This window comes from Podarcis raffonei, chromosome 4, assembly GCF_027172205.1.
Source record: "Podarcis raffonei isolate rPodRaf1 chromosome 4, rPodRaf1.pri, whole genome shotgun sequence".
Taxonomy (NCBI): Eukaryota; Metazoa; Chordata; class Lepidosauria; order Squamata; family Lacertidae; genus Podarcis; species Podarcis raffonei.
The window spans coordinates 671,763-699,632 of NC_070605.1; the positions used below are offsets into that span (position 1 = coordinate 671,763).

At 45.8% G+C, this 27,870-nt stretch overlaps 2 protein-coding genes and 1 pseudogene across 4 annotated transcripts in view; 1 reads left to right on the top strand and 2 right to left on the bottom strand.

Moving 5' to 3' along the window:
* LOC128412026 (zinc finger protein 420-like) overlaps nt 1-27,870 on the bottom strand; it is a 342,858-nt gene that overhangs the window by 162,966 nt on the left and 152,022 nt on the right. The gene's annotated exons all lie outside the window — the stretch shown is intronic.
* LOC128412189 (zinc finger protein 420-like) overlaps nt 1-27,870 on the top strand; it is a 215,270-nt pseudogene that overhangs the window by 102,677 nt on the left and 84,723 nt on the right.
* LOC128412066 (zinc finger protein 3-like) lies at nt 11,231-27,838 on the bottom strand. Its single transcript, XM_053384914.1, has 5 exons — nt 27,399-27,838; nt 26,657-26,738; nt 26,348-26,430; nt 15,020-15,146; nt 11,231-13,174 (listed from the first exon to the last, which is right to left on the bottom strand). The coding sequence occupies exons 1-5, from the start codon at nt 27,798-27,800 to the stop codon at nt 12,258-12,260; spliced, it is 1,611 nt and encodes a 536-aa protein (XP_053240889.1). The 5' UTR covers nt 27,801-27,838; the 3' UTR covers nt 11,231-12,257.

Sequence of the window (27,870 nt, forward strand, 5' to 3'; positions counted from 1 at the left end):
TTCCCCAAATCCTCTTAGGTGACTTTAATGCAAGAATAGGTCCCAACGACGATGATATATTATCTCCCGCAGCACTCTTGGACAATCCCCTGCAGCCCCCCTGGGGAAACAGATGCTCTCTTGATCCTGTAACAAATGCGTCGGGGAGGCTGATGGCCCAATTGGCCATGGAAAACGATCTTTGCATCGCAAATGGTAACATCACTCCCTTGTCCTCGCAGCAGTTAACGTGCATCACTTCCTGGGGAACCAGTGTTGTCGACTACATTTTATTGACGCTGGAGCTATTCTCAATTTCTACAAAAATGGAAGTGGCTGAATATTTTGGTGGTGACCACCTTCCATTGACTCTATTGTTAAACCTAGTAGAGCCTTTTTCAGCCCCCTCAAATATTGGTAATTGATTTGCAGCTTCGCTTGCCCCCAGAGCCCACACGCTTCCTCTGCATGCCTCTGTTCCCTCTAGGCAGCTTCCAGCTGCAACGTCCTTTAGCAGAGCGATGTGAGACATCACTCAGAACTTCTTAACCCTGTAAGTTCTGACTCTCTCCATACCCCCTCTCGTATCACATTCTGAGAGGACTTGTGAACACACACGTTTACAGACCTCTGTGTGTTCCACACCTTCCCACCTGCCTGTTGAGCCTCCCCACAAATCTCAGGTTCGCACTGTGCGAGACCAACCCATCAGCAAAACACACTGATTTCCCAGCTGAGACAGCTCTGCAGTTCTTTATCTGGACACCAGGTGTCTCAGGCACGAGATGTCTATTAGCAGCAGAGTCAATGACCCAACGTAGCACACTGTCCTTCGTTGCCTTAGCAACAGAGTTCCTTCTGCCCCCTTCCTTGGGGCCTTTGCAGGTGTCTTTCAAAACAGCCATTGAAGCAAACAGCTGATAAGCACCTCCTTCCCCTTCCGGCCGTCCCTGCGTCTTCCCACGCTGGCCTCTTCTACCGGGCTGGTTGCCATGGAAACCTGGTTGATTCCCATGGGAAATGTCCTTGGGACTTTCCTGCCCTTTCTCCATCGCTCTCTTTGGGCAGCAGCGGCGCAGGTGTTCAGGAGAACCGCAAACAAAACAGCGACGAGTGGAAAACTTTACAAACAGGCCTTTGGACTTCTGTGCCCCCCCCCACTCTTGCCAGCAGCACTCCTTGAGGCTTTTCTTTGAGGCTTGGGGACGTGGCTTTTGGCTTCCAGCTCTGTGGTTTCTCTGCAAACCTTCTCCAGCTCCTGCCAAACAGCCGGGGCACCTTTAAGACCTTTGGACTGGCCTGCACCACCAAACCTAGGTGCATAGCTTCCAGAGGAACGGACTGCTCCTGCCTTCCTCTTCCCAGCTCTCAGCAGCTCTCCAGCACACGGCTGCCCATTGCTCTGGCGTGTCAAAGCATCGCAGCAGCTTCCAGACACAGCTCCAGCCCCCCTTGGGCTTCCTGGGCGTTGCTCAGCCCCTCCTGGACTCTCTGGGCGTCCTCAAGCCCCTGCTGAACTTGCAGTGTCTGTGCAGCATCTGGCCCCCTCTGGTCTGGCTCCCACTGTGGCCTGACTTTCCGCTTTCAGTGCCTGCCACGCGACCCAGGGCTCCTTCCCGTCCACCTCTTCAAAAGGGACTGCACACGATTCATGGCTGTCTGCCATCTTCTCCCCCGGGGCCCAGCTTACTTACGAACAGTAGTAGCTTCTCCGGCACCCGGTCCAGCACAGCTCCTCCCAGCTGGCTTCAGCGTCTCCAGCGTCTCGGCTTTCAGCTTTTCTCCACTGCCCTCCCTGGCAGGAGATCACACAGCACACACCGGCACGGACTTGGCTTGCTTCACAGCGTCAGCTGACCTCCCATAACCTTTGAAGAAATTTACTGGCAGCTTCGCTTGCCCACGGAGCCCACACGCTTCCGCCTGCGTGTCTCTGTCGCTCCGGGCCCCCAGCTGCAGTTAGCAGAGCTTAGCACAGCGACAGAAGCAGAGCCGATGATGCCTTGTGTGCTCAATAAATCAGTCAGACGCTCGGTGTCTTTCCTTATCTTACAAAGAGCTTTAATCTCGTACAGATCAACAGATCAGAAATCCCGGCGACAGCGCACTCATCTTCAATCCTCTCCCGGATCTGGCTAGACTCACACTGTGTGTCAGCGTAGACAGACACTCCCAGTGTTCTAAACCCGCCTCTGAATGTGAGACGTCACTCAGAACTTCTTAACCCTGTAAGTTCTGACTCTCTCCATACTACCATGACTGCTGTCTTCCCCCTTGACTTGGGCAAATCTGTCATAAAATCGATGGATACCACCTCCCAGGGTCTTCCCGGCGTGGGTAAGGGTTCCAGTAACCCTGCGGGTGCAGCCCTCTCCCCCTTTGCCCTCTGGCAGCGGTCGCACCCCCGTACATATTCCCGTACATCTTCCCTTACCCTTGGCCACCAGAACTGCCTGGTGACAAGCAACATGGTTTTGTGTTGACCAAAATGCCCCGCTGTTGGGTTGTCGTGGAGTTGTTTGAGTACCCTTCCCCTCAAGGTCTCCCCCGGTACGTACAGCGCCCCCTTGTAGTACAGTACCCCTTCCTTTTCCTCAAACCCTCCATGGTTTTCCCTTCCGTCCCGGAGTTCCCTGATTTTTGTTTGAGCGAATTCGTCGTTTCTAGTTCAAGTTCAAGTTTTATTGCGGCAAAAGCCAGTGACACTAAACACCACAAGATCAAACAAAAAGAAATCAACAACATCAGAAAAGAAAAGAAAAGGAAAGGAAAAAAAAGATTACACAAGGGAACTTCGCAGTGTGCCATTCCACAGATTTGGGATTTACGCTTCCTGATTACTAAAGTGCAAAATTTGGCCACCTCATATGATATTGAGCTTGAGGAATCTTCCAGAAGGTATTTTCGTAGAATTTCGGGGGAGGATTCCAAATAATGTTGTAGGGGTATAAATTTTGATAAAAGCGGCAAAATAAGTTGAACTCGTTCTTCACTGTAAAATTCGCAAAATAAAAGGATGTGTGTGACATGATTCTACCTTATTAGACATACAGGGGCAGAGACGCGCATGCATTGGTACCCGCGTGAATTTGCCGTACAGCACTGCTGAGGGCATTGTCTCAAAACGGGCTCTAGAGAAAGCCCATCTATAAGCTTCGTTAGTGATGTTAGTTAAGTAAGGGGCAGCTGCAAAATTAGGCCAAGCTTTTAAGCATCTACACGTCTCCGGGAGTAGGGCGTCTTCTTGTTGTAATTCGACATCGTAAAGTCTCTGAGTAATAATTGCTTTTGCCTTGTTCGGAGTTTCAATAAAAAGATTTTCAGGGTTTAGGCCAATTTGTTTAATCTTATTAGTTATTTGCATAAGCCAAGGAGGATAGGGAGCTGCGGCCAGGAAGCAAGGTAACAGTCCCTTAGGATTGTAATGGATTTTCAGCCAGAGGGATATTGCTTGCTCCCAGACTTTTAATTCCACTCTGGGCAGTCCTGCCTCTTGCCTTAAGACTGCATTAGGTGTACACTTTGGGGTAGCAAATAATGATCTTAAGAATTTTGATTGTACTGTTTCAAGGGTCTTAAGGTTGGCAGAGGGGCTAATTTGAGAGCCATACAGGAGTTGGGCTAAAGATTTTGCCTGAAAAACTTTTAGGGCCATCAGGAGGAAGCCAGCTCCTTTCCTTCTGAATAATCGTAAGGATGGCATTTGCACTTCTTCCTGCTGATATAGCTGATGTGGTCAGGTGTGTTGACAATTTGGCATTATAAGAGAAAGTAATGCCTAAGTATTGGAAGGTCTTAGTCTGTTCAATGGCATTTCCCTTTACGCTCCAATTATCTTTCCTGAAGGAGCGGTTAAAATGTACAATTTTGGTTTTGGCAAAGTTAATTGTTAACAGTTCAGTGTTACATTGGTCACTAAACTTTCCTAAGGCACGTTTCAGACCCACTTTGGTTTGAGAGAGAAGAGCAGCGGCATCCGCATACATTAAAACTGGTACTTTTCTGCCGTTAGAGAACACGGGGGGGGGTTTCGATTTCACAGCAACATGTGACCAGGGAGTTAACATAGATGTTAAATAAAAATGGAGCTAATAGGCATCCTTGTCTAACTCCCCTTTGGACTGGGATTTCTCTAGAGTGTCTGCCGTCCTGTGCGAGTCTTATCTGGAGGGTATTGTTCTCATGAAGCTTAATCATCAGAAGTAATAACCTTCTGTTAATACCCATATTGGCCAATTTGGCCCAGAGCCTACCCCTGGATACAGAATCGAATGCTGCCTTTAGGTCCACAAAGGCCGCATACAATGACCTTTTCCAATGTTTCACATACTTATAAACAAAATAATCTAACACTAAGCAGTGATCTATGGTAGAACGTCCAGGTGTAAACCCTGCTTGTTCAATTTCTAGCAGGTTATTATGATCTAACCATTCACATAATTTTAGGCATAGATGTTTTGTATAAAGTTTACAGATCACATTCAGAAGACTAATTGGTCTATAATTAGATGGGTCAGAGGGGTTGCCCTTTTTAAATATAGGAACAATTATAGCCAGTCCCCAATCTTTAGGGATTTCAGTTGTCTTATCTATATATGAAAATAGATTTGCAAGAACCGGGGCCCACCAGTTTATTTGCGCTTTCAGAAGTTCAGCGACAATGAAATCACTTCCTGGGGCTTTGCCAGATTTCATTTGTAGAATTAACGAAGTGATCTCAGTTTCAGATGTTGGGGGCCATGGTGTATCATTATCTAAAGGGATGTTAAGCAGCACAGAAGGACGATGTTCCCTAAACAGCACTTTATAGTGCTCTTCCCATGAGTTTGCAGGGATTATTGTGCCCTCGTTAGGAGTTTTGGTTTGACTGGAGATAATTTTCCAGAAGTTGGTATTGTCTTTTTCTATTGATGCTTTTATGAGGGCCTGCCAGATGAGAGAGTCTGCGGTTCTTTTTTTGGTTTTTAGTAACTCTTTGTAGTTCTTTTTTTTAAGTTGTAACTAATTTAGTGATAGGGTTAGGATTTTGCTGGAAGACCTTAAAGCATTCCCTGAGTATAAGTTTTGCCTGGATGCATTCGCGGTCAAACCATTTTTTGTTGGTAGAGGACTCATTGCGGTTAGGTCTCCTGAGTCTTGACAATAACGGTTGGAGTTTTCGGATTAAAGTGTTATAATGGTCAATTGGGGAGGTCCTAATCAAATTGTACGCTCCCCTGAGGTCCAGCTTGGTAAAAAATTTCCCGTGCCTCACCCATGTTAAAATGTCGTCAATCCTGGGCATTGGGAAGGTCACGGGTTCTGACACCAGGTTGACAGCCCGATAGTCCACAACGAGCCTGGGCTGATTAGTATCTTTTTTGTCCACAAAGAACACCGGACTGCCCCCCACCGCCTTTGATTCTCTTATGAAACCTCTTTTCAGGTTCTTGTCAATAAATTCCCGCAACTCCTGCATTTCCCGGTCCGACGTGGCATACAGTTTACCCACCGGCAGCTGAGCCCCTGGGAGTAAGTTGATTTGGCAGTCAAAGGGCCTATGGGGGGGTAGTCTATCCGCCTCCTTCTCGCTGAAGACCTCCTGCAGGTCAGCATATTGTGGTGGCACCTCCCCTTTTGGCTCCACAGCCATCCCAGCCACCCTGGCCACGGTCATCCTTGGGTTTCCCCCCCCTAGACAGTGTTCCAAGCAGTGAGCTGACCCAAAGGTGACCGTCCGCTGATGCCATGCCACTACTGGATCATGTAGTGCCAGCCAGCTCATCCCTAATATTGGGGGTCCTGCCAGTGTGGCTACGTGAAAGGCAATGGTCTCCGTGTGCCTGGAAACGCTCATTCTCATTGGTGGGGTCTGGTGCGTCACTTCCCCTCCCAGAAGTTCTCTGCCATCGATGGTGATCACTTGCAAGGGAAAATCCAGGGGCAGCAGGTGGAGTTGGTGCTCCAGAGTGAAGTCTTTGCTGAAGAAATTGCAGGAGCTGCCTGAATCCAGCAGCCCCTTCACCTTGACTGGGTGCCCATTCGGGAGTTCTAGCACCACTTCTATGGCTATAGCTGCCTTGGGGGGGTCTGGCTGGGGCACTTCTATTGGTTGCTGGCCTGGCTGCTGTGCCCGCTGATTGGCAGCCAAGCGTTGGCGTTTCCCTGCGCCTGCCCCTTTTCCCCCTCCTCCTCACAGCCAGCAGCTCCCACCATCCTTTGCCAGGCCTTTCTTTGAGAGCAGATCCTGGCAAAATGTCCTGGCCGTTGGCAGAGGAAACACTTCTTGGTGGTTTTCCAATCCTTTCCCTCCTTCTTGCGACCTTCACTGGAGTTTGAAACCTCGCGCACGCGCCATCTATTTCCATTGGCTCAGCCGGCTGGGAAGGCTGCCTCGGCATTTTAGGAATGCGGTAGTCATGGCAACGTTCCCCTCTCCCTTCGCGCTTCTCCTGAGCCCGCGCTTCCTGTCTTACTCCAATCGCAAGCACAGCCTTGGTCAGCTGATCCATCAACTGCGGGCAGGGCGCGTGGGAAAGCTCGTCCTTCACCGTTGGGGACAAGCCCTCCTCAAACAACATTTGAATGGGTTCAGAGTCCAGATCCCACCTGAGCCGGTGGATCAGCATCGCAAAACGCGACCAGTAGTCTCTAACTGATTGGCTCCCCTGCTTGCACCCCATCAATTCCCGTCGAGTCACATTTTGCTCCACTTCACTGGAATACATTGCATCCATCGCTCCGAAGAATTTCCTAAGGTCCTTCAAGGCAGCATTTTGCGTTGCCATTAGGGGCCTGACCCATTCCTGGGCCCCATCCTGTAGATGCCCGACAATATAGGCCACCCTTTCCCCATCATCAGCAAAGTCATTATGCTGCAGTTCCAAAGCGTACTCTATTTCCGTTCGGAACGCAGTATAGTCCTGGGGCTTCCCCCCAAACTTGTGTACCAGTCCCGGTACCTTCCTTGCGACGGGGGTGGGTCTGACCTGTGCATCCTGAGTCCGCCTTTCGTCTAGCCGCGCCATCAGCAGAGCCACATGCTGTTCCAAATCTCGGTTCCTCTCCACCAGATTTTGCACTCCAGCTGCTTGCTCCATGGCGCCGGCTCCTCCGGTTTGGCTCATGGTGCTGCCTGCCTGTCGCTGCGCACAAGCAATGTCAGTGACTGACGGATTGCTGTAAGGGTTATATGGGGTTGCTCGTGCGTAAGTTGCCGCCACTCCTGGCTAGGTTGCCTGGTTAAACCTTTTCCTGGCTGGACAGCCCTTCACTTCGTGGCTGTTTCAGTTGCTAGCAGAATCCGTCAGTGGGCGTTTCTTGAACTTCTTCCAGCAAAGAAGTTCTTTGACGCCAAGTCTACGCCTACTTTCCCTGCGCTGAAGTCTTCTGCACAGGGTGGGTGTGGGTAGCGGAGGACCTGTGCTTTCCCCGCTGGTCTCCGGCGAAGAGTCCTGGAGCCCCTTCGCCGATTCCCCCATCCGCCCCCCTTTATCCCTGGTGTTACGCTGATTTCCTTCCCCAGCCGATGAGTTCCCTCTCTCCCTGCTGGGCCCTTCTCCGGCATCGCTTGGGAGCCTTGCCTCCACTCCTGGCTCCGATGTCAGTTCCCTGACATTGTCTATCAAACCAGTGAAATTGCGCTGACCTAGAGGTAAAAATAAGATTTGGGTTAGAGAGTGGGGGGTGGGTTGCAGAAAGTATCCCCTATGTAGTCATATAGGAGTTTATTTGGGGTATCATGGGCCATCTGGCATTTAGCCAGTTGGTCCTAGGTCTCAGCTGGCATGGAGTTCTTTGTTCAAGGTCAGGCCATCCTCCCTGTTGTTTGCGATAGGAAGTGGTCAGTGAAACAGTGTTAAGTGTCTTAATAATAATAATGATAATAATTTATTATTTATACTCCGCCCATCTGGCTGGGCTTCCCCAGCCACTTTGGGTGGCTTCCAACAAACTATCAAAATATCATAATGCATCAAACATTAAACACTTTCCAAGCTTCGGCCCAAAAGCTCTGAGGCAAATCAGAGTCAAACAGTAGAGCGTCAGCTGCCTCAGCTAGCATTCTGTTCCTGCGCTCCGCTACGCCATTCTCCTGAGGAGAAAAAGCAACCGTCAACCTGTGACTTATTCCCTTCTGGCAGAAGAAACTCTGCAGAGCAGACCCCGTGAACTCCCCGCCTCGGTCGCTCTGAAAGCTCTGCACCTTGGTGGAAAACTGTAGTTCCACCGCCGCAACCCAGTCTTTGATCAGTTGCGCCGCCTCGCTTTTCCGTTTCAGCGAGAAAACCCAGCCGTTCCTCGAAAAATCATCTGTCAGCGTGAGCGCATACCTGGCCCCGCCCAGACTCGGCACTGGCATGGGTCCACAAAGGTCTGTATGCACAAGCTCAAAAGGCCTTGTGGTTACCCTCTCCGATCTGGGATAACTGCACCTTTTTATCTTTGCTCTTTTGCATGCCCTACAATCCAAGAATTTATCACATGCTTTCATCTTACAACCTTCAGTGCATTCGGGCAACTTCTGGATATATTTCCAACAGCTATGCGACATTCTCCTGTGCCACAAGTGAGCACACGAATCATGTGTGGGAACGTTAGCACATTGCGCCTGTGCTGTCTCAGCGTCCTCCTTACCCTCCAGAGGTGTCTCCAGAACAAAGAGGTTGTTCTGACATGCAACATTGACCAGTTGTTTCCCACCCCTGGAAATAGACATCATTTTCAAAGCAAACCTTATAACCCTCCTTTACAAGAGCAGATACAGATAAAAGACAACATTTCATTCCTGGCACAACATAGACCTCCAGCTCTGCCTGTAAAAAAGAAACAAACACATTGCCAACAGTGGTTAATTGTCTCTGTGAGCCATCAGCAAGAGTGACTGTTTTCCCAGTTGAAACAGCCCTGCAGTTCCACATTTCACCACTAGGTGATGGCTGGCTCCTGAGTCGATGACCCAACGCAGCATGCTGCCCTCACTGGAGTTGTCCCTTAGCGTTGCCATAGAGGCAGCTAGGTGATAAGAAGAACCGTCCTTCTCACTTCCTGTCACGTCCTCCCTTCGCATTCCCACGCTGGCTTCCTCTCCTAGACTGGCTGCCATGGAAACCTGGCTGGCTGCCACGAGGACTTGGCTGACTGCCATGGGAAGCGACCTTGGAGACATCCTGCCCGGCCTCTCTGGCTCTCCTCGGACAGGATCGACGTAAATGGTCAACAGACCCGCAGACAAAACAACGACGAGTGGAAAAAGCCTGAACTGTGCCTTCTGGCTTGGCCCCCCCTCTGTTACCGGCAGGGCACCCTGCGCCAGCTCGGCCCTCTCTGAGATGGCGTTTCTGCTCGTCACACAAACGACCAGTCACATACTGCAGCGTAAGATCCGCTGGAATCATAGATTCCAAAGTTAGACACAAATTGTCATAACTTTTGTCCAAAGAGCTGAGCAAAATATAAACTTTCAGTTCCTCAATAAAGTTGACTTGCAACAGTCTCAGCTTGTTGAAAACAGAGAGCATCTTAGTCACATGCTGTCTGATGCTGTCACCAGGACGCAGCTTCAGCTCAAACAAGCTTCTGGTGGTGTGGATCTTTGCCCCAGCTGTGGTCCTGTGGTGCACTCTCTCTAGTGCCTGGTAGGCCTCATGAGCAGTCTCAAGACCCTCCACCAAAGGTAGCTGTGAGCCCTCCAAACTGAGCACTATAGCTCCTAGGGCTTTCTGGTTTTTCCTCTGTGAGGCTTGGGCAGCTGCAACAACCGCTGCTGCAGCTCCGGCTGCAGCTTGCTGTGGGGGCCCTTGGATTGCCTCCCACAGACCCTTGCCTACCAGCCAGGCCTTCAGCTTCCTTGACCACTCCTCCCAGTTTCTCCCATTTAATTTTTCGAAGGGGACGGAGTATGACTCCTGGCCATCAGCCATCTTCTTACCCGGGGCTGAGCCTACTCACGTAACAGCAGCTCCTCTTGGCACCCGGTCCTGAAGATGAGATCCTCCCCAGCAAGCTTCGCTGCCTCAAACATTAGGCAGGAGCTCCAGCTGGCTTCTCCCACACACACAGGCACGACGTGGCAACAGCTTCCAAAGCTTGGCTAGCTTCCATAACCTGTGAGATAAGATGGCGCCTGGCACGCTTTCGCTGCGCCAATGGACGCCTGTGCCGATAGAAAAAACTTGAGCTCTCTTAGCTCTCTTAGCAAAGTCCTTAGCAGAGTTTTGCAGCAGAAGAAAGTGTTGCCTTGTGTGTGGATAATAAATCAGACTGAATGCAGGCTTCTTGCTAATCTCCAACAGCCATTAATGAGAAGAAAAACATCATAAATCAGCCCGGCGAGAGAGCAGGCATCCTTTCGTCTCTCAGCCAAAAACGAAAGGGAACTCACAAAGAAAGATTCCCGTATGTGAACATAACCACGCCTCAGAATGTGAGACGTCACACAGAACTGTTTAACATTGTAAGTTCTGATTCTCCTCACAGAAGCAGGACCACCTGGAGGAATTTTACCCTTATGCTTTTCATATAATCAGTTAGCCATATAACCATATATCCTTATAATGATTTTTATATAATCCATGTTTGAATCATGACGGCTTCTGCAAAAGCTTATAGCAAATTGCTTAGATCGGAAAAATCCGAAATGAACTCTGCCCCAGTTCGCTTCCCTTGTTCTTCTCAATGTCTCGCTAACATAAGGAGGAAGCAATAAATCTGCTGTGCTGGCACTTTCCCCCCTGTCCAGACAGGGTCCCGAGTAGCTCAAACAGGAAGATGCTAACCGCAGAATGTTCCGGTATAGCAGATGGCCGCGTAGGAGCGTAAGGGCCGAAGTTCCTTTTTCTTCCTCCTTGCCATAAATCAGGGGAAAGGTTATACTGCATGTTCAGACTGAAAAAGCAGAAGTTGGGAGGGAACTCTTTACATGATCAGGGGGCAAGGCTTGAATGCGCCCATTGGTTTTCTTTTTGCTGCCGTGTGCGATTGTATCCGATTATGTCATGTATGTACTCAGGTATAAAGCCTCAGGGCGCTGGAGCCCGGGGCCCAGTCTTTGGGAAAGGATTCCACTGGGTCACTTATTGCTCAGCAATAAATATCACTTTCTTTTTCTCCACTGCTGCGTCTGTCAATTCTGGGACACAATTTGAGTGGGTCACTGGTACCTTAAAAATCCTTGCAACAAGGGCAATTATTTTACTTAGTAAGGCGTGGGGAGGGGTGCTGAGAGTGAGTTGTAGATTGTTGGGTAATGGGGAGTGTCTTTTTATGTCACCTGGACTGGTGTTGGGTGGGGATCTCTGTGGAGGTGTGAGGCTGGGGGGAATATTGATTGTGTTAGCTGTATTGATGGCTTGGGGGGAGAGGAAAAGGAGGAGGGGTCACCTGTCCATCGGGTTGAGGTGACTTCTGGTTGCTTCATTCTGCCTTCTGCCACATTGGCCTCCGCTCCCCGTTTGGTGTCATCGGCAAATGGGATGAGCACCCCCTCAGTTCCTTCATCCAAGTCGCTCATAAAGACGTTGAACAACAAGGGGCCCAGGACAGAACCCTGCAGCACCCCTCCTGTCACTTTTCCCCAGGATAATGAGGAACCATGGAGGAGGACTTTTTGGATTCGGTTAGTCAAATCCACCTAACAGTTTCCTCATTCAGCCCACATTTTAGAAGCTTAATCGCAAAAATATTATGGGGTACTTTGTCAAAAGCCTTACTGAAATCAAGATGCACTATTTCCACAGCTGTTCCCTGGTCAACAAAGTTTGTAACTCCATCCAAAAAAAGGGGAGGAGAGATTTCTCTGGCTTTTCTTGTTTTTGAGAAAGCCATGCTTTTATCTTGTATGTTTCTGTTGTGAAATCTTCAGATGAAAAGCACATAAATATTAAAAATGATAATGAATAAGGATATTGACAGGCTGAAACATGTGCAAAGGAAGGTGATTTATGTATTTATTTAATTTGTATACCACTCGACGCAGTGGTGCCAACTTGCATAAAATATTGGAGGAAGGGGCCAGGTAAGGCGTGCCTTGCACAATCAATCACATGACGCATGCAGGGCATTGGAATGGCAATGCCTATCAACTGGGGTGGCGGCCCCCTCAAATATATCATTGGGGGGCAAAAACCCCTTGGCCTCTAGGTGTTGACTCCTGTTCCCACATGTCTCAGGACAGTTACAACATAAAAACACAAAATCCACATCAGTAACTCAACTCCCCACCACATTTTAAAAGGGCCTTAGATGTCACTCAGCCAAAGGCCTGGTTAACAAGGTGCGGATTTGCCTGGCTCCTAAAGCTATAGAATTAAGGGTTTCTCCCCTGTATGAATTCCTTGATGGGAATTGAGATTGGAGCTCTGACTGAAGCTCTTTCCACATTCCATGCACTGATAGGGTTTCTCCCCTGTATGAATTCTTTGATGAGAAGTCAGATGGGAGCTATTCCTGAAGCTCTTTCCACATTCCCCACACTGATAGTGTTTATTTCTTGTATGAATTCTCTGATGCTTAGTGACAGCAGAGCTGTGACTGAAGCTCTTTCCACATTCCATGCACTGATAGGGTTTCTCTCCTGTATGGATTCTCTGATGGGAATTGAGATTGGAGCTCTGATTGAAGCTCTTTCCACATTCCCCACACTGATAGGGTTTCTCCCCTGTATGAATTCTCTGATGCTTAGTGAGATGGGAGCTCGTCCTGAAGCTCTTTCCACATTCCCAACACTGATAGGGTTTCTCCCCTGTATGAATTCTCTGATGGGAAATGAGATTGGAGCTGCTACTGAAGCTCTTCCCACATTCCATGCACTGATAGGGTTTCTCCCCTGTATGAAGTTTCTGATGCTTAGTGACATCAGAACTGTGACTGAAGCTCTTTCCACATTCCCCACACTGATAGGGTTTCTCCCCTGTATGAATTCTCTGATGCTTAGTGAGATGGCAGCTCGTCCTGAAGCTCTTTCCACATTCCCAACACTGATAGGGTTTCTCCCCTGTATGAATTCTTCGATGGGAAGTGAGATGGGAGCTCGTCCTGAAGCTCTTTCCACATTCCCAACACTGATAGGGTTTGTCTCCTGTATGAATTCTCTGATGCTTGGTGAGATTGGAGCTCTGAGGGTATCTGTCTCCACACTCCAAATTTTTGCATGGCTTCTCCTCTCTGGGGATTTTGTCATGCTCACCTTTGTTCTCGATTTCCAATTCATCACAATCTGCAATGGAGACAAAAAGAGATTAGAGCCTCAGGAACACATGAAGAATAACTGAAGGGAGTTGGGTGTGTGTTCATTACCTTTGTGGTTTGTCATTAACCAACATATTTCTTATTAGATTCTGATGGGTTGTTGAATGTTGCTTTTTTTGATATACTGTAGTGGTAAAATTGTGACCAAGCTGCGGGAGGCAGTGGAAGACAGGGGTACCTGGCGTGCTCTGGTCCATGGGGTCATGAAGAGTCGGACACGACTAAACGACTAAACAACAACAACAAAATTGTGAAAGCCTTTTAGAAAAAAGTGCATTTCAGATGTTTGATGACTCATAACACCACTTCTTTTGGAGTACAGTGGATGCTCGGGTTGCAAACATGATCTGTGTGGGAGACATGTTCACAACTCGCAGCGTTCGCCACCAGCAGCGTTGCATCTGCGCATGCGTGGGTCGTAATTTGGTGGTTCTGCGCATGTGCACCTTTGTTGGAAGTAACCCATTCTGTTACTTCCAGGTTCGGCTCAGTGTGCAACCCGAAAACACACAACCTTAAGCGACTGTAACCCGAGGTATGACTGTAATACCATAATATTATATAGCAATGGAAAGATAATTTAATCAAGAATGTAGTGCAACAAAGTTTGTTCAATTATCTGTATTCTATCAAAGGTTATAGACATATAACCAGAAAAGGGAAGCACAACTTGCTTAGGTTGACTTTTGTCAGTGTATTATGTGATTGCTATCAATTTGGCTGGTTTCTTGGTTCTTTCATTTGGTGAGTTTGTAAAACTTAATAAAATTAAAAAATGGTACAAAGAGTTGACTAGTTACCCAGAAAGAGATGTAAAATCGTACTATTAAGTGAACAAGGCTACAGGTATGAAGAAATTAGAAGAAAGATTGGGGGAAACTTAACCAAAGCTGGTCTATATTTTTGAAGAGGTATAAGAGACTCAGTCACTCCAAAATCAGACTGGTAAAGGCAGGAAAAGGTGCACAACAGCAAGTGATGATCGAAGACTGGAGAGACTGTGCCTGCATGACAGAAGAAAATCATTACATTCTTCATTAAAGTATTTTTCCATTGATATATAGTTTTATGCTATTACTCCCAAAAAAGTGGTGTTGTGAGGTATCAGAGCTCTGAAATACACTTTCTCCAAAAGGTTTCCACAATTTTGGCCACTAGTGTAAGTTGTTCATTTTAAAGTTAATGTACTTTTTATATGGGGACAGATTGTTATGATTAATGTTTCTGGTTTTTATAAGTGTTGGAAGCCCCCCAGAGCAGCTGGGGCCACCCAGCCAGGTGGGCAGAGTAGAAATAAAAATTACTATTATTATTATTATTATTATTATTATTATTATTATTATTATTATTATCACTGCTACTACTACCTGAGATTCAATAAGCCTGGCTCTTCTCTGGGATGGATTTTGTTTGGCCCAATCATGGCATCCCCTCCATCTCCAATGTTAGTCGTCTCTCTGGTCAACCCAAGACTGACAGCAGCAAAAACAAAAACAGAAAACTTGACAGAAGCTACTTATCTTTCCAAACAACTCTGAAGCTAAATAAAAAAAAAATCCTTCCAGTAGCACCTTAGAGACCAACTGAGTTTGTTATTACTATGAGTTTTCGTGTGCATGCACACTTCTTCAGGTACCATAAAAAACAAAACAAAAAAAACTGGAATTTGCTGTTCAAGGTTTCTTGTGGGGGTGTTAGGTTCCCAGGTGTTGTATTGGGCACTGTTGAGCTCTGTGGAAATGTATGAGGTTTGTTACATAGAGGTATTTTTTGAATTTCCAGGCAGATAGGACGATCCCACAGGGAGCCTTACCAAGAGAGGCCACGATCCCACGATTCTCCTCCATGACGTCCTTATGCAGAGCTCTCTGGTCAGGATCCAGCAACGCCCACTCCTCGTCCGTGAAACAAACAGCGACATCTTCAAAGCACACTGGGCCCTAAAAGAAAAAGGAAATGTCCTCTTCTGAGACAGCAGAAATATGATCTGCTACACAATGTTCTGTTCTTTCCTTCCTCTTAATTGCTGTGTTGTTTCAATAGGGTTGCTTTCAATAGGATTGACACTTTGACACGCATTCTGGAAACGTATGTCTACATGCTTGGTTCTGGCCTTAAACTGCCCAGATTCTGCCAACTTCAGACAGGGTTGATTGTCTTCCCAAACAGTGATGGGCAGGCAACAATCCCCATAGATCTCTTGCACCAGGCATCTATAGAACTCCAGTTCCCTGCACAATTCCGAGGACAGTAGAGGACAGCGCAATGAGACTTTGCTTCCGGGACTTCCACCCAACTAGAGATTCCCCAAACTTTATTACCATCCCAGATATGGACTTCCTGTCATCCAGATTCGCCCTGTCGCTATCTGCCCAGCAAGTAAGCGCCGTCTCACCTGCAGCTGACAGCTTGAGACTGAAGTCCTTGGTATCCTGCAGGTAACGCAGCACCCGCTTGATACCATGCCAGGCATTTACACTGGGCTTTGATGCTTCCCTACTGAGCAGATTGGTAGCAAAAGCAATGTCCGGCCTGCTCCATTGGGACAGATACAACAGACTACCCAGAGCGGACTGGAAGAGCTCAGCGTTCTCAAACTCAACACGTCCTGCTAGCCGACTGTCTTTCACGTAGCTTGTCTCCATGGGTACCCTAACCCCTGCACAATCAGACATTCTGAACTTCTCAAGCAACTGCTCAATCTTGCCTTTCTGACTGAGCAAGAAGCTTCCATCTTCAGTCCTGCCTATCTGAACAACTAAGTAGATCCTTACTGCACCCAGGTTCTTGAGCTGAAACCGTTTTCCAAGCTCTTTGGCAAACTTCTGCACCTGTTTGTCTGCCCTTGAGGTATAAATGGTATCATCAACAAAGACTAAAACCATTTCCTGTGACTCTCCTGACCCTTTAAGGTACAGGCAGCTGTCAGCAAGAGACTTCTTGAAACCTAGCTTCTCTAAGGCTTCATCCAGGTACAAGTTTCAATTTCTGGCCGATTGCTTCAAACCATAAATAGACTTGTGAAGCCTCCATACAGTATTTGGCTCATTGCCCTCAAACCCTGAAGGAGGAAGCATGTACAGATCCTCCTGGAGGTCTGAGTTCAAATAGTGTTCAGTTTCTGTTAATTGGTTCTCATGGGAAACTTACAGATTCTGGCTTCACACAATTAACTCAAGGCCGTGTCAATTTACTCTTGGCAGAAAGCCAAGGTCAGCTTGACCTAGAAACTACTTACTCTGATTGGTTAACGACCAGCACTCAACTCTGTTATCTAGGGATTGCTAGCACAGTTTGGTGTGTTAGGAGTAGAAGTGCTGTGTATGGTTAAGAGAGAGAGAGAGAAAGAAAGGATTTATTTTGCTTTGTTTTGTATGCAGAAACTCTGCTGGTTTTATTTTTCCTTTTAATAAATCCTGTAAATAGTTATTCTGAGTCTAGCTGACTAGTCATTTCCACCTCAACTAGCTTCTTCGCTGTGCAGGAAAACTCTGCTACGTTTGGGCTAAAGCCATTAGAGCTATGCCTGACACTTCAAAGTTCCATGAGGTTATGGGCATTGTGCTGCCAGCCTGAGTTGTGGTGGTGTCAGCATCAACGGCGTTGGTTCCAGTAGTTCCAGAAGTTGTTGTTCCTGTTGGTGCAGCAGATGGACACTGGCTGTTTCCTGACTGTGGTGAGCTGGTGACGCAGTGGACACAAGGACAACAGCTGCAGCGTGTGAGTGCTGGGTGCTGTGGTTCCTGTTTTCTCTCTCGGTGGTCGTGAGTAGCTGGTTCCGGGTTCCAGGGACATCGCTCTCAAGATGGCCTCACAACCAGTTCAGATGGCTTTTGAGCGTCTGAATGACTCCAATTACTTGCTGTGGTCGGAACGCATGCAGGCAGTGCTGCAGAGGGATCGTCTCTGGCAAGTGGTGAGTAAGTTTCCTGCAAAGCCTGATGATGAAGACCTTGATAAAGACCAAAGAGCAAGGGCCACAATTGTCTTGGGGCTGGAAGATTCCCAGTTGCCGTATGTGAGGGGAATCAAGACAGCTAGAGGTGTGTGGCAAGCACTTAAAGAACTCCATGTGCGTGAGACAGCGGTTTCCAAGCTGTTCATTCGCAAGGCATTGTACAAGGCAATGTTACAGCCTGGGGTTACAATGCAGGAACACCTACAAAGTTTACAGTTAAAGTTTGCTGCGCTACAGGAAAGAGACTGCATTAGACCAGCAGGAGAAGGTGGCTATTATTTTGAGTTCTCTCCCGGAAAGCTGGGATAATTTAGTTTTGTCTCTAGAAGGCATACAGGAGCGTGATTTATCAATCAGTTACGTTACTGGGCGTTTGATTGAAGAGTGGCAGAAGAGGCAAGAAAGGTCGTTGGCTGCAGAGGCTTCTACAGGCGGGCGGTTTGGAAGGAGTTCTCATGCCGTGCCAGGGGTGAAGCAAGAGCAGCGTGCCGGTGAGGAGTCTGCGTTTGCTGTTAGGCGTTGTTTCCGATGTGGGTCTTCAGCGCATCTAAAACGACAATGTCCTGAGTTGGTCAAGTCTCAGTTGCCGGTGCAGGAGCAGAGACGAGATCAGCAGCAGCAGCAGCAGCAGCGGAAAAAGAAGTTCTTCAAACAAAAACAGTCGGCTCAGCTGGTGACCGCCGAGGTCAAGATTGCTGATGAGAAACAAGCTGTCTGGGTGGTCGATTCGGGAGCGTCTCGGCACATCGTAAATTCAGATGAATTGTTTGTTTCCAAGAACTCAGCACAGCGCAGCCAGGTGGCTCTAGCAGACGGAAGTACTTCCGAAGTGATTTCGGGGGGTGCAGTTTTTGTTCCTTGTCTTCATGAATGCCTGCAAAATGTACTTTATGTGCCTTCATTAAGGAGCAATCTGAAGTCTGTAGATTGTTTGCTAAAAGCTGGGTTTAAAGTGTATTTTGAAGGAGACAGTTGCATTATTAAGAAGGCTGGTGAGATTTTAGGCACTGCTAAGTCAGAGGGAGGCTTGTTTTGGCTTAAAGCAGGATCTCAAGTTGCAGCAGTAGTCAGTAAATCTCAGCCTGCAGTGAATAACAAAGCTATACATGACAACTGTGTGCACTTATTGCATAGGAAAATGGGGCATGCTGGCTGGAAAAGTATACTAAAAATGTCTGAATTGGCTGATGGGGGTAATTTAAAGAGTTGTAACAAGTACCTTGATTGTAATGTTTGTAAAAAGGTTAAAACCCACAGAGTCTCTTACCCCAGAAGTGACAGAGTTAGTGAGTCACCGCTACAGCTGGTTCACATGGACGTAATTGGTCCGTTTGCTGTAAGCAGGGGTGGATCGCGTTTTTCATTAACAATTGTGGATGACGCCACGCGTTATTCTTGGGTTTTTCCCATGAAGAATAAGGGTGACGTGTTCACTAAGTTTAAAGGCTGGGTGGCATCTGTGGAAAGATTTCTGTCCATTAAACTCAAAAGGATTCAGATGGACAGAGGTGGCGAATTTATGTCAAATGCTTTTAGAGATTGGTTACAAAAGCGTGGCATTGGGCATAGAAAAACGAACGCTTTTTCCCCAGAGGAGAATGGCGTTGCAGAGCGAAAAAACAGATCTTTACAAGACATGATGTTTGCCATGCTTGATGATGCTGATTTGCCCATGTCTTATTGGGGGGAGAGCATGCTCACCGCGTGTTATCTCCAAAATAGGCTCTTTCATCAAACAATAGGTACAACTCCATACTTTAAATTGTTTCAGAAAAAACCCAAAATTGACCATTTGCATGTGTTTGGATCAAAAGCCTGGGTATTAATTCCAAAACAAATGAGAAAGAAGGGAGATCCTAAGACCAAACAGTGTTTGTAGGTTACCAGGAGCTGGGAAAAGGTTTCCGCTTTGCTGAAGGGACAAATGGCATTGTGATCTCCAGGAATGCCAGTTTTTGTGAACATAGTGGCTGGGAGAGACTACATGCCAATACTGAGGTTTGGTTTGAACCTTCCCAGGAGCTTCATGACTCTGAAGGTAAACATAGAGAATCAGAGTCTGAGGGGGAGGAAAGTTCAGATAAGAGCTCTCAAGAAAGTGGAATTAGCCAGAGACCAGTTGCTAAGCAACAAAAGAGAGGTCGTAGTTCTGAGGAGGAAAGTGGGTCAGAAGAAAAATTTTCTCCCAGAAGATCTAAAAGACAAAACAAAGGAGTGCCTCCGGTGCGTTTTTCTCCAGATACTGCAAATGTGTTTAGTGTAATTGCAGAGCCCAAGAGTTTTCAGGAGGTGTTAAAGTTACCAAAAGAGGAGGCAGAGCTCTGGAAGCAGGCAATGGAGGAAGAGATGTCCTCTCTGAATGAGCACAAGGTTTTTACACCAGTAGCAGCGCCTGAGGGGGCAAAGATTGTAGGCTGCAGGTGGGTGTACAAACTTAAACCTCTGGTGACAGGAGAGTACAAATACAAAGCTCGTTTAGTGGCTCAAGGATACTCTCAGAGGCCTGGAAAAGATTATGACGAGACTTTTTCCCCTACTGCTAAGGGGGACAGTGTAAGGCTGATTCTAACGCTTGGAGCAAAGAGAAAACTCCTGTTAAACCATTTTGATATCCAGACTGCATATTTACATGCATCAATATCAGAAGACCTGTATCTAGCCGAACCGCCTGGTTATGAGACAGGTTCCAATAGAGTGTTGAAATTAAACAAAGCTCTATATGGTCTCAAACAGGCTGCAAGATCTTGGAACAAATGTTTCCATGAGGCCTTAGTGTCATTTGGTTTCAAGCAGAGTACAGCTGACAATTGTGTTTATGTACGTGGTACAGGCAGTGATCAAGAGTTTTGTCTGATTTATGTAGATGATGTATTGTATGCTTGCAAAACAGATAAACAAACTAAAAGGTTTGCCAAGCAATTGTCCAGTAAGTTCAAAGTGAAAGACTTAGGCCCGTTTAGGACATATCTAGGGTTGGAAGTGTGCTGGGCCCAAGATGGCAGCTGCCTAATTAGTCAGCAGAACAAAGTTAAACAACTACTGACTACATACAGGATGCAGGATTGCAAAGGGGCAGTGGTGCCTATGATCCAGGTTTCATAAAAACACTTCATACAGATGAGAGTCCTGAATTTGAACATCCTGATGTATATCATTCTGTAATTGGAAGTTTATTGTATCTAGCACAGTGGTCCAGACCTGATATTAGCTATGCAGTAGGCATATTAAGTAGATTGGTCTCAAAACCCACACTAAATGCCTGGAAAGGGGTAAAACAAGTTCTGAGATACCTCAAACAGACAATTGGCTATATGTTACAATTAAATTCTTCAGAGGATGAAATGTTGAGTTGCTACTGTGATAGTGACTGGGGAAATTTGCCGGATAGAAAATCTGTCACAGGACTAGTCATAATGGTTGGTGGAGCTTTAATCAGCTGGCGGTCACGCAAGCAAGACGTTGTAAGTGTGTCATCAACGGAATCAGAGTACGCCGCGTTGAGTGAATTGTGCAACGAGGTGATTTATTTCAAGCATTTGTTAACAGATTTAAATGTAAATTGTGGAGAACCAGTACAAGTTTACATTGATAATCAAGCTTGTATAACCTTAAGTAAAACAGAGGGTTTCAAATCGCGTTCCAAACATATCTCTGTAAAATACCAAAATGTGCGTTGCTGTGTACAAGACAATGTAATCACCTGTACTTATGTATCAAGTGAAGAAAATGTAGCAGATGTGTTAACTAAACCATTGGCAAAGGTAAAGAACAAGCGAATGTGCAAGGGTTTAGGTTTGCTGGAAAAATAATCTCCTACATAGGTGTATTTGATGTTAATTGTCCAGCAGAATCTATGAGGGGGTGTTCAGTTTCTGTTAATTGGTTCTCATGGGAAACTTACAGATTCTGGCTTCACACAATTAACTCAAGGCCGTGTCAATTTACTCTTGGCAGAAAGCCAAGGTCAGCTTGACCTAGAAACTACTTACTCTGACTGGTTAACGACCAGCACTCAACTCTGTTATCTAGGGATTGCTAGCACAGTTTGGTGTGTTAGGGGTGTGTTAGGAGTAGAAGTGCTGTGTATGGTTAAGAGAGAGAGAGAAAGAAAGGATTTATTTTGCTTTGTTTTGTATGCAGAAACTCTGCTGGTTTTATTTTTCCTTTTAATAAATCCTGTAAATAGTTATTCTGAGTCTAGCTGACTAGTCATTTCCACCTCAACTAGCTTCTTCGCTGTGCAGGAAAACTCTGCTACGTTTGGGCTAAAGCCATTAGAGCTATGCCTGACACTTCAAAGTTCCATGAAATAGGCCACATCCACATCAAAGTGATACACCTGAAAACCTCTTTGTGCAGGTTGCATTATTTGTGCAGATTGCATTATGACTGGTTGCATTATTTTCAAATAAATGAAATGTTTAGGAAACATAGTAAAGAATGTGGCTATGCTGACAAGGATTCTAAATTTCAGATTGAAATAATAGATAATGTGAAAATTTTATCCAAAATGTAAGCTGTTGCTAGAATGGAATTTAAAGGATGAAGAAGTTAAGTCGGTAATGATTCACTGGGCCAGAGACTTTGGCTATAACATACAATTTGAGGACTGGGTAAGACTTTGGAAAGAAAATTTAAAATTTACAGCATGTATGACGTTAAAAGAAAATGTTATGAAAATGTTTTATAGATGGTATATAACACCGGTAAAACTAGTGAAAACGTATAAGACATGCAAAAAGTGTTGGAAATGTAAAGATAAAGAAGGTTCTTTTTACCATATGTGGTGGGAATGTAAGAAAGTGAAAGACTTCTGGGAAAAGATATATAATGAATTGAAGAAGATTTTAAAATATACATTTATAAAGAAACCAGAGGTCTTTCTGTTAGGAATACTAGGAAATGAGATAAAAAGAAAGGACTGTAAATTCTTTCAATATGCAGTGACAGCCGCAAGAGTGTTACTAGCCCAAAAATGGAAACAACAGGAAATACCGACAGTGGAAGACTGGAGAATGAAGCTGTTAGACTATGCGGAATTGGATAAATTGACAGGGAAGATTAGATATTTAAGAGACCAAAAGTTCATCGAGGCCTGGGGGAAATTTGTGGAATATCTGGAAAATAGAAGTGAGGGACAGATAATGCTAGAGGGATTTAAAGAAGCACTGTGAAAAATTAAGAAGTATTGTCTAAACGGAATAGAAAGAAAGATATAAATAATGTCAATATAAATCTAAGAAATGCGTAATTTAAATAATGACTATGGATGATTTACGGAAAAGCTGAAGGAAGTCCAAAAAAGAAGAATTTGTGAAAAATTCGATGTGAAATTAATATGTGTTTTTGTTTTTGTTGTAAACCAATAAAAAATTATTAAAAAAAAAGAAAGAAAACCTCTTTGTGCAGCAATGGCTAAGAGCATGTGCAGAAATTCACATCTGGAAGTAGGAGCATATACCGCGGTATAATGCAGCCCCTTTTGCTGCGTGAACCCTCTGGCTGCTAGCCTAGCCTTGTACTGTGGTTCCCGTTGCTGTGGGTTTAAGATGGTAAACCCAGCGGCTGCTAACGGCCTGTTTGCCCACTGGCAACGTTGTGAGGGAGAACACACCTAGAGACTCCATTGAGCTCATCTCCTTCTGCATTGCCTCCTGCCATTTCCTCGCTTCTTCCCGAGGCAGTTTCTGAACATCCTCAAAACTCTCGGCTTCACACTGTGCCATGCCAACCCACACACTTGTGACTGCAAACCTGTCAGGAGGTTTACCTTTCGTTGTGCGAGCTGAACATCTCAACCCAGTTTCAGGTACCCCCTCAGACCCACTAGGACCAGCTAGAATGTCCTTGGCCTCAGAGAGCTCCCCCTCTGACTCACTGCGCCATTTAGACTTCTCAGCTGAACCTCTGGGTGAGGAAGGAGCACTTCTCTGTTCAAGCTTCACAGCTTTAGAAGTTCTTCCCTCTACCTGCTCTGGGTCAGGACTCTGTGCCTCAGCAGCAGGTTCAACCTCTACCTCTTCCTCATCAGCAGAGTCAAGCAGACTCTCTGAAAGAACATCAGGGTTCCCATGTATGCGTGTCCATCCATTCTACTCACAGAACTCAGCACTGCTGCTGAGCAGAATCCTGGACTGATTGCCTGTTGGATAGGCAAATCTCCACCCCTTGGTCCCTGGCTTATACCCACAGAAAATCATCTTTTGGGACCTAGGGCCACCCTTTCTGAGCTTGGCCTTTGGCACAAGGACCCAGGCCTCGCAGCCTGAGTACAGCTGGGTTAAAGTGGTTCTGTTATGTCTTCTGTCAAGGTTATGCTGACTATAAGAAGAGGCCAGAAGGAGCCTGGGTTTCTCTTTCTCGTTCTATCTCTCTTCCTTCTGGTGTTCTGTACATAGTAAGCTGAGTCTTAAGGTTTAGACATTATAAGTTGTGGTAAGTTTCAGTTAAGTCTGCTGCAACTGGATTTCTTATGGACAGGGCCAATCCTGAATGTTTTGGATTTGGGACCATTATGCTCATTTGTCTTCAGTAGCAGTAAAGCTCTGCTGGATGAAATACAATTGCCTCTGGTCTATTTTGGGGAATCCTGTGAAAACTAAGGTTTTAGAGAAAAACTTAACTGTGAATGAGAGAGAGAAGCTTCAGGAGGAGTCAGGACTAACATTGGTTAAGAAAGTGAAATATTTAGGGGTTAACATGACTGCCAAAAATGTGAATTTATTTAAGGATAATTATGAAAAATGTTGAATTGAAGTGAAACAGGATTTAGAAATATGGACAAATTTGAAGTTATCATTGTTAGGTCAAATTGCTGTGATAAAAATGAATGTGTTGCCAAGAATGTTGCTTTTGTTTCAAACATTGAAAATTTTGGATAAGATGGACTGTTTCAAGAAGTGGCAGAAAGATATTTACAGATTTGTTTGGCAGGGCAAGAAGCCTCAAATAAAATTTAAGATATTAACTGATGCCAAAGAAAGAGGTGGATTTGCCCTGCCAGACCTTAAACTTTATTATGAATCAGCTGCTTTTTGCTGGCTGAGAGAATGGCTGCTTCTTGAAAACACCGACGTGTTGGATCTAGAAGGCTTCAATAATGCATTTGGCTGGCATGCATATTTGTGGTACGATAAGGTAAAAGCACATAAAGCATTTAAAAATCGTATTGTTAGAAAAGCATTGTTTAATGTTTGGATAAGATATAAGGATTTGTTAGAAAAGAAAACCCCAAGATGGTTGTCACCAATGGAAGCGAAGGCACAGAAAAAACTCAATATGGAGGCCAAATGGCCGAAATATTGGGAAATTTTGGAACAAGATGGAGACAGAATAAAATTGCAGAGCTTTGAAAAATTGAAAAACAAAGTGCGAGATTGGCTCCATTATTACCAAATAATGGAGGCATTTAATTTGGACAAAAAAGTTGGTTTCCAGGTGGAAAAATCAAGATTGGAAACAGAATTGTTAGATTCCAAAATCAAGAATTTGTTAAGAATGTATAACTTGCTGTTGAAATGGAACACTCAGGATGAAATGGTGAAATCAGGTATGATTAAATGGGCACAAGATGTTGGACATAACATAATGATGGCTGACTGGGAACAGTTATGGACCACAGGTATGAAATTCACGGCATGTAATGCCCTAAGAGAAAACTTAATGAAAATGATTTATAGGTGGTACATGACACCAGTCAAGCTTGCAAAAATTTACTATTTGCCCAACAATAAATGTTGGAAATGTAATGAGACTGAAGGTACATTCTTTCACCTTTGGTGGACATGCCCAAGGATTAAGACATTCTGGGAGATGATTTATAACGAAATGAAAAAGGTATTCAAATATACCTTCCTGAAGAAACCAGAGGCCTTTCTCCTGGGCATGGTCAGCCAATTGGTGCCAAAGAAGGATAGAACATTTTTCATGTATGCAACAACAGCAGCAAGAATACTCATCGCGAAGTACTGGAAGACACAAGATCTACCCACCCAGGAAGAATGGAAGATGAAGTTGATGGACTACATGGAACTGGCGGAAATGACTGGCAGAATCCAAGACCAGGGAGAAGAATCGGTGGAAGAAGACTGGAAAAAGTTTAAAGACTATTTACAGAAATACTGTAAAATTAATGAATGTTAGAAAAATGTTGGAATGAAGTTATATGGCTTTAGTAGAAATGTTAAAAGGAATTAAGTATAAATAGATCAATAGAGTATTAAAGGAAAAAATAAGGTTAGAATATGTTAAGATAATTATAGGATAGAAAACAGAGGAAGATGGAAAGGAATTGCTGAGACAATTAATATAAGTGGAATACAAAAAGGGAGGTGTGAGGAGGTCGTTGAAATAAGTGAATGAAAGATAAGATATTGAAATTGTTTGATGTGTTTTAAACTGTTTTTCTTTTGTTTTGTTAGTTTAATGTGTTAGTGCTATGTAGTGTTTTTGTATTGTATTTGTATTGTATTGTATTGTATTGTTCATTTTTTTTGTAGTGTTTAAATTGTTGGAAAAGTAATAAATATTATTTAAAAAAAATTTTTTGGGGAATCCTGCAACGTCTTTACATTTTCACTCTGGTAACTATACATTGGAGTTCTGCCTGGATCAATACTGAGTAGAATTCCATGACAGGGTCTTCCTCCATGAAATCAGCTGCCAAAAGAGAAGGCCCCCAGCTCCCCACAGCTTTCCAAGCCCCCTCCTCTCTGGGGTTTCTGGCAAGCGATTGAACAGTGTGCCAGTGTGCAGCCTGCCTTTGCTCCTCCATTGTCAGACGTCTCCTGGCTATGAGAGACAAGCAGGTAGGGGGGCTTCTGGCAGAAGGAGAGGGAGCCCCCGGTGGCTCCTCCTTCTACTGACTCACCTCTGCCTCTCAACCTTCCTCTCCCACTTGCCTCCTTCCTCTTCCGCCTCCGATTCTGGACTGCATTCTGCCTCAGAGTCTCCCAGCTCACTAAGCCCTGTTATCCCTTCAGCTTCTGACACCTCCTCTTCCCAGGCTTCTCCCTCTTCTCCCTCTGACCGCTCATCCTTCCTCCACCTCCACTCCTTGGGCTCTGAGACGTCCTCCCTTCCTGGTTCCCCGGCTGCTTCCTCCCACCATTCCTCTGTGCCCAACCAGTCCATGACATTGCTCCATCCCTCAGCCTCTGTCCCCACAAGGCAGCTTCCCCTGACCTGATCTGGTTCCACAGCTGCTGCTTCCCTTCTGCCCCCATGAAAAGGCGGATCAGGAGGTTTTGCCGGCATCATTCTGTCACCTGGAAGAGAAAAAAGGTAAGCAGGATGCCAGGAGTGCCTGCTTCTCTCACAGGTGAAACAGGGCATCTCTATCTACAGATAGGCCTTTCAGAAAGCCTTACCTGGTGAGTGCATTTGGACGTTTGTGCCCATTTCATATGTTAGTTATGCAAAAATATATCTCCCCTCCTCTGGACCCTTGGTTCCAAATGCCTCCAAAGAGAGAAAAACCGCCTTCCTCCTTACCCAGTGGCCTCTCTCTGGTGTCCAACGGAGGCCTCTCTGCCTCACAGGAATCCAGGTCCATTTCCTCAAAACGATCCTTTTCCTGAAAGAGCAACAAGGATTCAAAACAGAAAATGAATGACAAGAAATAGCAGAAAGAAAATGGAAAAGTAAAAAACTTTAAGGGTGTGAGATCTCATTCCATGGATGCCTTCCCAGAAAAAGGATGGGCCATCAGTAGAGCATTATGGGATGTTCTCCATCCTATTTCGAGCCCCTAATAACAATAATAATAATTTTTAATTTGTACCCCACCCTCCCTGGTCAGAGCCAATCTTTCGGCGGCTAACATCATAAATCTAACACAGTATACAAAGAATATAAGAACAGGCAATCGATTAATTAAAATACTTCTTAAAATTAGTTCAAAACAAATTAAAATCTGGACAGACGGCAGTCCACTGGTAAAAATTGAGAGTGGTTAATATTCGCTAGGGCCAACTACTGTTACCACTGGTCTTATAAAGGAGGTGTGAGCGGGCTAGGAAGCCTCTTTAATGCTTATTCTTGTACTGAAAGAAAAGAACCAGACTGAACCCTGAACAAAGGCCTGGCGGAACAGCTCTGTCTTGCATGCTCTGAGGAACGATGTCAAATCCCACAGTGCCCTGGTCTCTTGTGAGAGCGTTCCACCAGGACGGAGCCACATCCGAAAAGGCCCTGGCTCTGGTCAAGATTGTATCCAGAGGAAAGTCTCTCTCACCTGCTTTCTCTCCTCTGCCTGACTCAGGAGGAAACCTTCAGCCAGGGCCACCGCCTGGGAACTGGTCTCCGCTCCACACTCCCTCACCCAGATCTCCATCTCTGGTGGAAGGACAGCCAGGAACTGCTCCAAGATCACCAGGTCCAGCATCTCAGCTTTCGTGTGCCTTTCTGGTTTCAGCCACTGATGGTCAAGGTGGTAGAGTCGGCTGCAAACCTCTCGGGGTCCTTTGGCCTCCTGGCAGCAGAACTGCCTCACCTGCTGGCTCTGCACCTCTGAGCGGAGGGTGTCCTCCTCACCCAGGATCTTCAGCACAGAGTTTTCCCAGAATCCCCCACTGCTCCCAGTTTGGTTGGCATGGCCTCTTCCTGCTTCAGGGCCAGCTGGGTCTTGCTCATCCATCTGTGCTCTGAGGAAGCCTCTGAGAGATCGGAAGGAACCCTTTGATGATGATGATGATGATGATAATAAT